Here is a 12,773-nt window from a genome sequence, read left to right as displayed (position 1 = left end):
TTAACCACTAGTAGGGTGATATGGACAAACTCTGTATAGCCAAAATATCCATGTAGATACACTATCCATTCATTTTCTTCCACTTATTGAATTCAGGGTCACAGAGGGATTAGGGGAAGAGGTGAGGTACACTTTGGGCAGGTCGCCAGTCTATTGTAGGACTAACACAGAGAGACAGACAGCCATTCACACCTACATCCAGTTTAGAATCACTAATTAACCTAACATGCATATCTTTGGACCGTGGGAGGAAGCTCAAACACGCAGGCACAGAAAGAACTCCACTCAGGAAGGCCCCAGCTGGCTGGTGGATTCGAACCCTCCAGCACACACACGTCTACTTCCCTTTGGGAGGTGAAATCCATTTCTTTTCCAGTTTGATGCTTAATTAGCTGTGGAGGGAACATGTGCACAAGTGCAGCTTCATCATTTATATGTCAGTACATGTCACCATGTCATAATCCTTACCATATGCATCGCAGTATTAGAAATCATTCTGATAGTGATAGATCTATAAACTCTGCTTGGAGAGCCAAGTAAATGTGAAAAACATTTGTCACTCAAGATGAGGAAATATGAAAACGGAATGAATTCAACCCACAAAAATACAAGAGGGATGTATAAAAAGTTCGATCCGAAATATTTGCAGTACAGAAATCACTTCAAACATAAGAAGACTTTGTAATTCAAACCAACTGCATATAAAGTCTCAAGCCAAACCCACTCAGTGATTGTGCTTTATCTTTTTAATCAGTGCTTTTGCAGGGAGATGAGAGCATAAGATCCTGTAGGCCTACCGGTTCAAGTCAATGAGTGGCTTGTGATTAAGAGAAGTAAATAAAGTAGCATAAGCATACTGAGGAGAAAGAACACAATAGAAACATATTCACATCTTATTATTCCTGGGTGACGGCAGTGCCACCCAGGCATTAGCACAGTTAATTACAGCACAGATGTTTCAAAGGGGGCCCTGATGGCTTGCTTCATATTTATGTTTTCTGGCATGGCTGCTGGACGCGTTTCTCCCAGAGAACAGTTCTTTCCACCATCAACTGGACTTGTTTAGTCTGTGTGGACCCTGTGGTGTTAGAGTCCTGACTCCTAATACACTCTGGCTTCGTTATTAGGATTTTGTTACAGGGAGGATGGAGAGAGGGGGAAAAGGGGGGAAAATGAATAGGGTAGCTAACGTGTCTGACCCCAGCACGTTATCAAGTCTGGTGGTCCTCCCTTCTTTTCTCTTCCCTACTGCAGGGACATCTGGACTCTGAAGCCCATTCAGACAGAGGTTTGTTTTAGAGTGTGGTGGTTTTTGTGGTCCGGTATAGCATCTCACGCTGTGTTTTAATCAACTTTGTGTTTGGGAACATAGAGTGGGGAAAAGAGGAACCGTTAGGGGGAGCGGTAAAGGCTTACAAGGAAACATCAACCATAAAATCCCTCAGCAGTGTTTGTGTAAACACGTCCTGGCCAAATGACTTCATTTTTAGGTATTTGTTTGTCAGTTGGAGTACCCCTCCAATAATAAATAGGCCACCATGCATTTTGAAACACGCCGAATGGGTGTGGTGTGACTGAGGTTGTACGCGAGAGAAAGCAAGAATGTAGAAAGGCGCGCCTTGTTTTTGGTGTTGCAGTGGGATAGAAATATGCATTAATATTTATCATTAATATCTTTACTGACAGTATCTCAGTGTGGTGACTGTAAGATGTGGTTGTGGTTTAACGATCAATGAGAGGACCTTGGAGTTTAGAGGATAAGAATAGGTATCTGTGTAAGTATGTTTAATGTTTCACCTTTCCACAGCAAAGTGATTAAATGTAATTTCCACCCTTTGTTGCTTGTCTTTAACATACATCAGTAACCCTGGTTCTGGAGTCCTGAGTGCGCCTTGAACTGCACATACTGCAGGTATTCAGGGCCTGTGTTTTGCTTCTTTTCTGTCCCACTGAGTCTGCATTTAATAACAATTATTTGTACAGTGAAAGCATTATATTTGTGCCAGGAACAAACCTGTTTTATGTCCTTTTACATGTTCTGAGGGTCATACAGTAAAGTTACATGTTTATCACATCATAATTCAGAATCCCCAGGTTGCACCCCCACCTTGCTGCTATGGTCAGTCCTTGGCAGGAGCTTAATTAACATATAGAGCCAGATCTCCTGCTGCTTTCTGGTACAAAATGCAATTTGCCATTCTTCGTGTTGGAGCTCGTCACAGGGAAAGCAGTATTGAGAAGGACTTTTCACACGTTCGGGTTTTGTCAGCTGTAAGCTAGACTGATTGAATTACAGTGAGCAGAAACCTTAAAAAGACACAGTGAACTTCAAATAGGGCCCTGGGACCTCCTTTATGAACTGCATTAGACATGGAAGTCACAAATCACTAGATGTGCTGAGGAAGGAGACCACGGGTGCTCCTTCGTGGATATATTTATCTGTATGTGTGCTTTTCTGTGTGTTGTGCGCATAGATGTAAACCATGTGGGTGGTGGGTACACACGCACATGCGAGCTTGTGTGCGTGTGTGGTACGCCAGCTCCCAGCACGCTACAGGAAAAAAAAAAAGTCTTTTCTTTATTTTCCTATCCCTCCTAAATCTTCCTACATCTCCGCTGTGGTCCTCCCCTTGACAAAGCTGCTTGCTAGTCCCACTGAATAGCCCTGGCTCCTACAATACACAGTAAATTTCTTACACAATTAAAACAAGGAAAGAAGCTACAAAAGGAGCCCCCAAACAATGGAGTTGGATGACAAAACAGCAAAAGAGACCACACTGGGCCGTTTGATTAGGCCATTGTTAGAGTGCACAGTGTACACCACTCCATAGCCCTTTTCTCACATACACCTCGTGTCAATCAAACAGACCCTGTGAGCTAACAAGCTAAACACAGATACACACTGACAAACATAATAATCAGACAAGTCAGGAACAAGTTTGAGGCAGAGCATTCGCACTCCTTCGACATGGAAGACTTGAAGGATGGTCACTGTTAATGTTTAGCTGACGTAAGGGAAGAAGAGAGGGCACAAAGAACCTGATCCTGCATTCATCTGCTCTGTTCTGTGTCTTATCTTTGCAGCTGTGCTTGCATGCTTTGTCACTTTTCGCTCTGTTTTATGTTCAGTTATGGCATGATCAGTGTCTCATGCCACTCTCTGACTTTAGTTGGTCTCTTTCTGTCGCTCCACTTGTAACTCATGTGGAAGCACTATCGCCTTCTCCCACTCCCTCACTCTCACACATACGCCACCCCTCCCAAAGTTGATAAATTCCCACAGTGGCTGTTGACCCAGCTGCCTTTGTCAAGTGGTGCTACCAGCAGGTGCTGTTTTCACAGCCACCCTGGCAGTCGTACAGGCTGTTTAGTAGCGCTGCTGACCCCTGCCTGCTATTAACAGTGTTAGCTACAGACCAGCCTCCCCAATTCTCTAGGGACTCTTACTCTTTCTCCCTCTCCTTCTCTTTCTGTTTTCTCCCCTCTTTTGCTCTTTTTTTTAACTACATGCAGCCTGCAGCAACAAAAGCCAGCAGAGATGGAGTATGGAGTTGGGTGCTGATGGGAGCATGGGAATCAACCCCCACTGACACTCCATCCTCAAAATTTAAAGCAACTTTAACACATACACACAGGCAGTGTGTCTGTCAGAACACCTGCAGCACACTTTTGAAATCAGCATTTAAGATTTTCTTTATTTAACATATATTTGTGAAATTCTTCAAATATATAATTAGTATGCACAAAATCAAGTCTATTTTTCCCCCAATTGTTAGTGTTTTTTGTAATAAAACTGCATCTTTCATTTAAATCTGTACAGCAAGTAAAATGAAAATAATTTATACTGAAGTACCGACTGCTGGAACAGGTGATCAGCACCTCACCAAAGCAGAATAGAATGAGCATCTAATGGTGCTTCCACACCAAACACAAAGTAAACACTTTGAGCAGCTTCATTACTCACAGAATCTGCTCAGTGGGGCTACTACATGCAAATCCAGGTTAGCATTTACACCGCATTACCAAAACCTGTCAGAGCGACTCTTATGACACCTCTGACACTCGGGAAAAGCTTATTGATGACATTTGCGGGCAGCCTTCACTCTTAGAGCCAGGTAAACCAGGACAGAGCACAATCTTAAGACTCTGATGATAAGTTCTGAGATGTTATTGTAACGTAAAACGTGACTACCATAGGAACAGCTACCCAGATGGAGGTAATATGTATTCTAAAAATAGCTGATTTCAGCTTTAATATACAAATTGCTGGTTGTATGTCTTCAATCTAGTTTTGGCTTCTCCTGCTGATTGACCATTTGCTCCCCTGCCATGATTGATGAGGCCCGTCCTCTCATGGAGCGAGAATTACACACATACACTATCAGTGACCTAACTGCTCGCGCCCCTCATACCAGCACCGGTCCACAAGAGTCCAGTTACCCTGCCTGTGTGTCAGATATATGTGCAAACGCCTTAATGTCCAACAGTGTTTTGTAGTTCAGTACAGCAGAAATGTTTACACATCTATTTTTCTTCCTCTCTCTCCTTTTCACAAATGTGCACACTAGCAAGTGTGTGTGTGTGTGTGTGTGTGTGTGTGTGTGTGTGTGTGTGTGTGTGTGGGCCGGTGGGTAATAGGCACCAACAGACGCTTCACATTTGAACTTGATTACGCACTCACTGTATTATTTCCAGATTTGTGGAGCGTGATATGAAATAATTCTGTTTCAGCCCATTTGCTGATGTGCGTGTCTGGATGTTTGTCTTAATATGGAATGATCACAATATGCTTCTCTGGTGTTCAAACTTGACACATATGGTGTGGAGATGTTTCTGTTTGTGTCTGTGTGCATTTTCCAAACCATGTTCATATCTGTGGGAGCCCTGCTTTAACCCCGTGTGTCGTTTCGTTCTTCGAATAAGAAGTCAAAACAAAAACAACCACACATGAAGCGGCTTATGTCCCAACTGTACACTTCAATATTAACTTGCTATTAATTGGCAACACCTAGAAAAAGAGCCCCCGTCACTTTAACGGCATGTCACTGGAAAAAGAAACATACACCGCCTTCAGAAGCAAATACATAAATTTTTAACTTGGCAGGTTAAAAGTTTACATCTTAAAGTCCCTCACTTCAAAAGTGCTTTCCCACTTAAGTTACATATCAACAAAACCTGATAGGCTCGAAAATCATCTGAGATCAGGGATGCAGCGTGCGATGGCAGATTTCTCTTGTTGTACCATTCAAAAATAGCTTTGCGGTAAATAAATAGCTACCACGATGCATCATAGTCAAGTGTTAGATGCTTAAATAGAACACATTTCCTACAGTCCCATTCTAAATCATGGTATAGTGTTACTGTGTAGCTCAGCCAGTATGAGTTGGATGAGTGTTTTGTTTTTGTTTAGTCTCAGCTTTTTGTTTAACAGGACATTTTTTAAAAGGTTGCGTGAAACTTTGTAGAAACTGTTGTGATCTGGCAACTAAATGTGTTTGTGGGCGAGGCTCAAACCTCTAAACAGACTTGTGTAAGCCCAATTAAACGACCCGTGGACACTGAACGACTGATTTCTGTTTTGGACAGAACAGCAGTTCATTCATTTGAGGCAGATGCTGATTAATAGGTAGAATTTAAACAACGTATCGCACATCTTTTGACATGCAGTCATCCAAACAGTGATTTATACCAAAGCTACATGCCTTTAAACCACGTTTTCCCTTCATAAATCAACACAATGCTGATTACGTGTTATTATTATTATTAAGAGTTGAAATATGTTCTCCGGTTATTAACTTGAAATGTCTTGTATTATTTATTTGGTTATAATAAATTTTCACAATGTGCATCATATCCAAAAGTTGACATTGTCTTAATGAAACAGTCGTACACAGATTTAGGTTATTGTCTGTTTTCGGTCGCTGTGGCTCAATCACCATATTGAGAGGCTTCTGTCTGCCGAATACTTATTTTGTCTTCTTCCGTGTTTTTTTAACAACTGCTGCAGGCCTCACACCCCTAAGGAGTGCCAGCGTCAGGTGGAGCCACCGGAGCTGCTGATGACAGCTTGTTCCAGACACTGTAAGAACGGACGCTGTACTCCCACCGGCAAATGCTGCTGCAACCCCAGCTGGGAAGGACAATTCTGCCGAGTCGGTAAGAGTGCATCTGTCACCCTTAGCGTATAACATGGTCCAACATCCACGTGTTCTTTCACTCCACATGTGGAAATGATGTTTAGTAATATCTGCCATAATTTTCCTAATAAGAAATCAGAGTACGTCTGAATAAAACAAAGTTTAAAGTGTTTTCACTCTCTCACACCCTGTGACTGTAGCCAAATGTGAACCAGCCTGCCGCAATGGAGGAGTCTGCGTGGAGCCCAACAAGTGCCTGTGTAAGAGTGGCTACTCCGGCAACCAGTGTGAGAAGAGCGAGCGGGGTATGCCCAACGACCAGGAGAACGGCGGGATAGTGGACCACATCATCGACATGACCTCGTACCTCTTAGACCTGACCAAGTACGTCGTATAGTGGTGCGCGGAGGGGGCCGCTCCCCATCATCCATCCTCAAGTCTACACACATCTACCTTTCGCCCTCAAAAGACTCTTAAAGAGGTTTGCTAAATGTGGCCTCTTAATTTCCCCTCACATTCACACGGGCAAGCAAACACACACACACACACACACACACACACATGCAGGACCCCATCAGACTGCTTTTAAACCACATCACCATACCAAGCTTTTCCTCTCCTTACCTATAAGCTACTTGTTCCTGAGCACCAGGCCTGGCATCCAAGCCGTGTTCACATTTCAGAGAGCCCTGCAGACAGCTGATTGATGAGTTCCACTAAGACATTTCCTCTGCCGCTCTGAAAACGCCTTCACTGGCTCCACAGGAACAGGAACTCTGCCGGAGCGGACTGTTGAAACCCAGAGACTTTTATGCTTCCTTACGAAAAATGGAGTTTGAGGCATTTTAGTGGAGACAGTCGATTATTCAGGAGTTCATTAAGGATTCAGAATTGGGTGGCTCAAGATGCAGTTTGTGTTCACGGTCCGTTGAAAACCTAGCAAAGAAATAAATGCCTATGTACTCAGACTGTGAGCACGAGGCATGCGTCTCATAGACCCTGCAGTGCTTTTTGCTTTACTATTCCAAAAGCACTAACAAGAGGAAGGCTGTGTTGACTCATTTATGTTGTGTGGGTACATTGTCATAAACAGCAATTTACAGTATAAAGAACGTATCACTCATTTGCTATCAGTGTACAGAGAGGATCTACACACAGACGTAGGAATGAGCGAGTTGAGAACATTGTACTTTGTCAGCGCCAGTTTCATGCAATTTGAACGGAGTGTTCGACTCCCATGCACTGTATCGTTTTCCTTTCATTCACTTTTTTATTCAAAATGAATTTCAACATTTATTAAAAGCGCAATGAGAGTAGTTTCAGCTCCACACGTTCACACAGCACACTGTCACAGGTATGGATTAACAAACTCCTTTCATTGCGTCACACACTGAAGCAGAAAGCTGAAGTCAAAACTACAAAGGGAAGGGATGAAACGCGCTGATGTATATTTCCAATAGAGCTTACCTACTTAGCAATACAAGAAAAAATCTACAAAAAAATCTATAGCATTACTATTGTTATCATAGAGGAGGGTTTATTTTTTTAAGCGTAATAATATATGGGAGAATATGGTGTTTATAGAAAGCAATTTTACACTAAGCTCGTCAGTTCATGTCATTTCATGTTGTACTTATACATATGCAGCTTTTATAAAAGACACGCGAGGATGTTTTCTTTTTTCGCCCAGGGTACAAGTAATGCATGTCTGTGCCTGCAAAGAGTCATTCGGAGCAGTTGGTGAAGCCCATCTAAAACCCACCCACCCCCACCCCCACAGCAAGACCGTCAGAATTGTGTTTCTGTAGTAAGATGATCAAAGATCCCGTCAGGCCACCAAGTCAGTGTGGAAGGAGCTCAGAGGCAGGGCTGGCATTAACCTGAGGAAGAAAGCTCAAATTCTCTTGTGAGCATTTCCAGAGTAAGGGCAAGAAATTTTAAGGATGTGTTTGTTATTATAGATGCATATATAGATGCATTCTTTTAAACCGGAGACTCATCCTAATAAGAACATTTGATTTTTTTATTTTTCTTTTGCCACTTCACTTCCTGTAAAGCCAGTCTTCCCAGAACTGACAGCTGTTGTTTTAACCATTTTTAAGGCAAATATTTATCCTTGTATTTTATCCACAGCTTTTATTTTGAAAATCTAGTTTCAATAACTTGATTTTCAATTGAAGTTTAGTGGCCATAAATGATGTGCTTGTTGTTCGTCTCCTGCTTTCCTTGTGTTTGCTGAAATAAAACAACTGTACCTGGTCTTAAAACATCAAAAAGGAATTCATGCTGTAAAATGGAAAATTATAATTTTTTAGCACTTAATGTGAAAGTTGCATTGTAGCTGCTGAGACGGCGTGGTGTGAATAGAATAACCATTTTCATTATTTAAGTAGTTACACAAATAAAATAATTATTTAAATTCTCTATGTTGTTTTTACCATTGTACTGTATGTGACAATTTTGTATTCCTGTATTGTAAATAAAAGTAGGGATAACTTGGTTTCTCTTCAGAAATATCAATATGTCTATTAAAATGTATAGCATGTCTGAAATATTTGGCTCTCTTGTTTAAGATGTTTAAAAAATTATCTATTTTTAAAATTATTTTCTTGTATAAATTTTCTAATCATTTGATAATGTAACCCATTTCATAAAAATTTTTTAACAGTTAAAATTCAGCAACTTGGAGCAACATAACTATTAATGTAACTATTAGGAGTGAAAACATTTAATGAATGACTTATGAAGGAGTGGTACATCCATTAAAGGGTTCCCTATTCAATAAGAGCTTAGTGAAAAAGGAGCAACCTTCACGGATGAAAAATGAAGCCAATGCAGCGATAACAGAGACTACACCTCTGTAGGTGCCACTTCAGGCTGGGTCCTAAAGGGAGTCAGTCCCCACAGACTCCCATGTTAAACTCAAGCTCAACTTAAAGTATTGAAAAGTGTATAAAGTAGTACTGGCCTGTGTGGATAGTGTGTTCCACATAACAAGTCTTGAGTGTGATGATTTATATTTAAACTCATCCAGCTGGATAACTGAGTTAAGGGCAGGGTGTTTTTGATTGACAGGTGTTATACAGGTAAGTTAAGGTGATTAGCATCTGCTAGGCCTCATCCACTACTTTGAGTCTTTAAATTGAACCATTTCACTGTGTGAATTCACTTAGCACTAATTAGCCAATGTAAAATGCCAGAAATCAGTGGTAGATGGATACACCCATCTTTTACACTGTGTGTGGTACCAAGTATTACATACTAACCGTTAAAGTAAAATAACATAACGATCCCATTAATTACCCACATCCATTCACCACAGTCATTTGGGTGACTTCAGCTGATGGAGGAATCCAAACACTGTGTTGATTCAAGCTGGACTCAGACAGTGACCATAATGACGGAGTCCCTCAGCGAGTAATTTGGTAGCACTCCAACAGGAAGCAGTTCAATAATCAGACCGCAAAATCATCCTTTCACAGTAGCATGTGATTACATCGCTTTTCAATCACACCTAGGGCAATCCCTCCATGTTTCTTCATGCAGCTCAGCTTAACGTCCTTGTACACTGGGAAAGTCCTGTTCCCACTACTTTTCTCCTGCATCTCCACTGTGTCAAAATAAAAAATATAGAGACATAATGAGTTCCATTTGAAGTAGGAAGTTAAAATTTCCATTTCTCAGACTAAACTTTTTTCAGTTGGAACGCTCAAGTCCGATTTCCAGCTCAAAAAGTCGAAGCAGTCCCACCAACCCTCAGTTAGCAATCCAAGATGGCGGTTACAAACATAAAAACACATGCTCTACCTCGCTAACAAGCAAAACAAATCCTGTTTTTCTTGGTTTTCTGACTCTATTACTGGAACATTCCCATCTAGAGCGTGATGTCAAATCCAATATCCGACTTCTGAGGTAAATAGAACACGGCATCATTGTGGGTAAAAGCACGGAGGAGCATAGAGCTTAGCTAAACTGCTCCTTTTCAAAGCGCTGTATCCTGGCACATAATAGCAAATAGTATGACCTCAGTTTAGTAATTTGGGACAAACATTTCAAGCAGTAACTCGCAGCACGAATACCACACTGAAAGTCTGATGCTATGGGGTGCATGACCCCATGGGTGTCGAATGTTGCACTCCTGACCTGAGGCATGGACTGCTAGCATAGCCGCTGTGGGATCTTCCACTGAGAACTGCTTTTTTGACTCTGAGTTGAAGCCAAAGACCCAGCTCCCATCACCAGTAAAGATCATTGACATGAATGTCAGGTCATTTCACAGAGAGTGATGATTGAGCCACAAGTGCAAGAACCACAGAGCAATCTAAAAATAGCAGGAGCACTGGAAGCTATCCAGATGTGCAAGAGGACACGACCTTGAAAGGGGAAAAAGCCCAAATTAAAACCAGGATTTTTGGGGGGTTTTTGGCTCGAGGCATTGAACTTTATAATTGTATTTCCTTTCATGTCACTTTTTCCTGTAATTTGCACCAAATTTTATGCTAAATTGCTGAACGCTTCTTGGAACTTATTGGAAAGTTAACATATTTCCTGTCTCGCCTTCAGCATGTTTCCTGTCTGTGTCTATTTCCTCAGTATAGTTACTAAATGCAGGCCTTTCATAAAATGAAGCGTTAGCGAAGATTTTGGATAAATCTGTCAAAACGGGATGGTAATCAAAGAAAAAAAAGCACGTCCTTTGGCATATTGTGAGTTTCTGGTAACTCAGCTGCAACATTTCCACTGTCGGTTTTTCCTCCGGCCAGGTAAGAAGAGTAAAGAAGAGGATGCTGAGAAAATATTTTAAGTTAAACCGGAGACAGCGCGCCTACAAACCGCAGATTTTCCCTTCATTCTCGCTTCAAATGGAAAAGCTGCCTTCAGAGCTGTCAGTGAGGAGCGAGCCCAGTGATGGCTGCGATGTCGTCATGCAGCGTCATGCCATTGCTCAAAGTTCAGGCTGGGAAAATTCCTCATCTGAAGTGGAAATTCTCCACTCTGTTTTTCGGAAGTACACAAACAGGTCCGAGCATGGAGGCACACACGCAAGAGCCACTGCTGATGGCAATATTAATTTTCTTCTCAAAATACCAATGAGGCTTTTGTGTTGTGTAATGATAAGTGAGCGGAGACCACCCACCTCACTCTGGTCTCACTCACTCACACACACACACCAAAGTGCTCGCACTGCCATATTTAGAGTAATGCGATACTAAGTTGTCTATGCAATGTTCAGATCCAATCAAAATTGCATAAAGTGGAACTGTCCAATAGTGCTGCGAGGTCCAACATATATTTTAGTTTATACACTATCAGTGGCATGAATCATTTCTTTTCATTTGGAATAGTTTTCTTTTTCCTTCCCAACGGGCCCTTGTCTGGCTATCTTTCCCAAACAGTGTAACCCAGTACTTTGAATAAACATGAGGAGCCTGTATACCAAATATTTGCAGGACTGAGATGGCTGGAAGTGCATGCTATAATACTGTATACATGACTGCAAGAGTCAGCGCAAGCAATACTTATAGGGTAACAGAAGGAGACCCACGGAGCAGCAGAACAATAGCCCCGTGATTAAAACGAGACACGTCATTCCTTTTCTCCTCAGCCAGAACAAAGCAAATAATTCGTTACGCTCTATCTACTTGTGTTTCTATTTTGTAGTAAGTCGCCAGTTACTCTCAGGACCGCAAATGATAATTAATACCTCTATAAATAATTAATAGATGCGCACAAGGAGTAAATTAGACTTACTGTGCAAGACATTAACAGATGAGACTGATTAAACTGTTGTACTAATAAATCTACTGTGACAGTCCCTGTTCAGGCTGCCAGTGTGTGTGTGTGTGTGTCTCGGGTGTATCTCTATGTGTTGCTATTAAGGTGCAAGAGTCTGATTGCCTAAACAGTCTGGAGCATCTAGACCCTGTTCTCCTGTAGGGTGTAGAAACCTCAGCACAAGCACTACACAATGTTTAGTTAGCTGGTTAACTTAAACACATTTATTTTGTAAGCTACTAATAATTTTATTTTGATGGTGCTGGTGAGCCATTTCGCATTGCTGTCACGGCTTGTTGGTTTGCACTAGCCTTTCACTGCAGTGCATAAAATATATTGCTAAAAAATTTGATTCCTTCCTGATTTATAACTGTTTTATGGATTTGTCAAGGCACTATTCTCTCTATGTGTCTAATTTTAATATTAGACAAACCAGAGTAAATACAAAAAGCAGTTTTTAAATGATGGTTTCAATAATAATGGGGAAAAAAGCTAAGAGAGTGCTGTGTGTAAACTATCAATTAACTGTGATTAGCCACATTTTTGGAAAGTTGAGTTCAGTTTCTCTAGTCACACCCAGCCCTGGTTACTGCCAGACCTGGTGAGTAGAACCTGTCTAATAAAGTGAAGCAGGCTAAATGAGTTAAAAAAGCAAAATCATGCCACAAAACAAAAAAACTGCTGAAAAACAACATCAAAGACAGTCTGGAAAGGGTTACAAATTTCTTTATAAGGCTTTGGGACTCTAGCAAACCACAGTGAGAACCATGATCCACAAATGGAGAAAACTTGAAGCAGTGGCGAACCGTCCCAGGAGTGACCGGCTTACGAAAATTACTCCAAGAGTGGGAGAAAGTGACT

At 41.5% G+C, this 12,773-nt stretch overlaps 1 protein-coding gene across 4 annotated transcripts in view; it reads left to right on the top strand.

Moving 5' to 3' along the window:
- The window catches only part of LOC116330016 (hedgehog interacting protein), a 36,821-nt gene extending 28,132 nt beyond the window's left edge, over nt 1–8,689 (top strand). For all 4 annotated transcript variants that reach the window (XM_031752176.2, XM_031752177.2, XM_039613607.1 and 1 more), the window contains 2 exons: nt 6,008–6,156; nt 6,338–8,689. In XM_031752176.2, coding sequence (XP_031608036.1) covers nt 6,008–6,156; nt 6,338–6,534 — 346 coding nt within the window. In that variant the 3' untranslated portion in view covers nt 6,535–8,689. The remainder of the gene's footprint in view (nt 1–6,007; nt 6,157–6,337) is intronic.
- The last annotated feature ends 4,084 nt before the right edge of the window (nt 8,690–12,773 follow it).

The sequence above is a fragment of the Oreochromis aureus genome, linkage group 6 (genome assembly GCF_013358895.1).
Source record: "Oreochromis aureus strain Israel breed Guangdong linkage group 6, ZZ_aureus, whole genome shotgun sequence".
In the NCBI taxonomy this organism is placed as follows: domain Eukaryota; kingdom Metazoa; phylum Chordata; class Actinopteri; order Cichliformes; family Cichlidae; genus Oreochromis; species Oreochromis aureus.
This window is presented reverse-complemented; position numbering and strand designations above follow the sequence as displayed.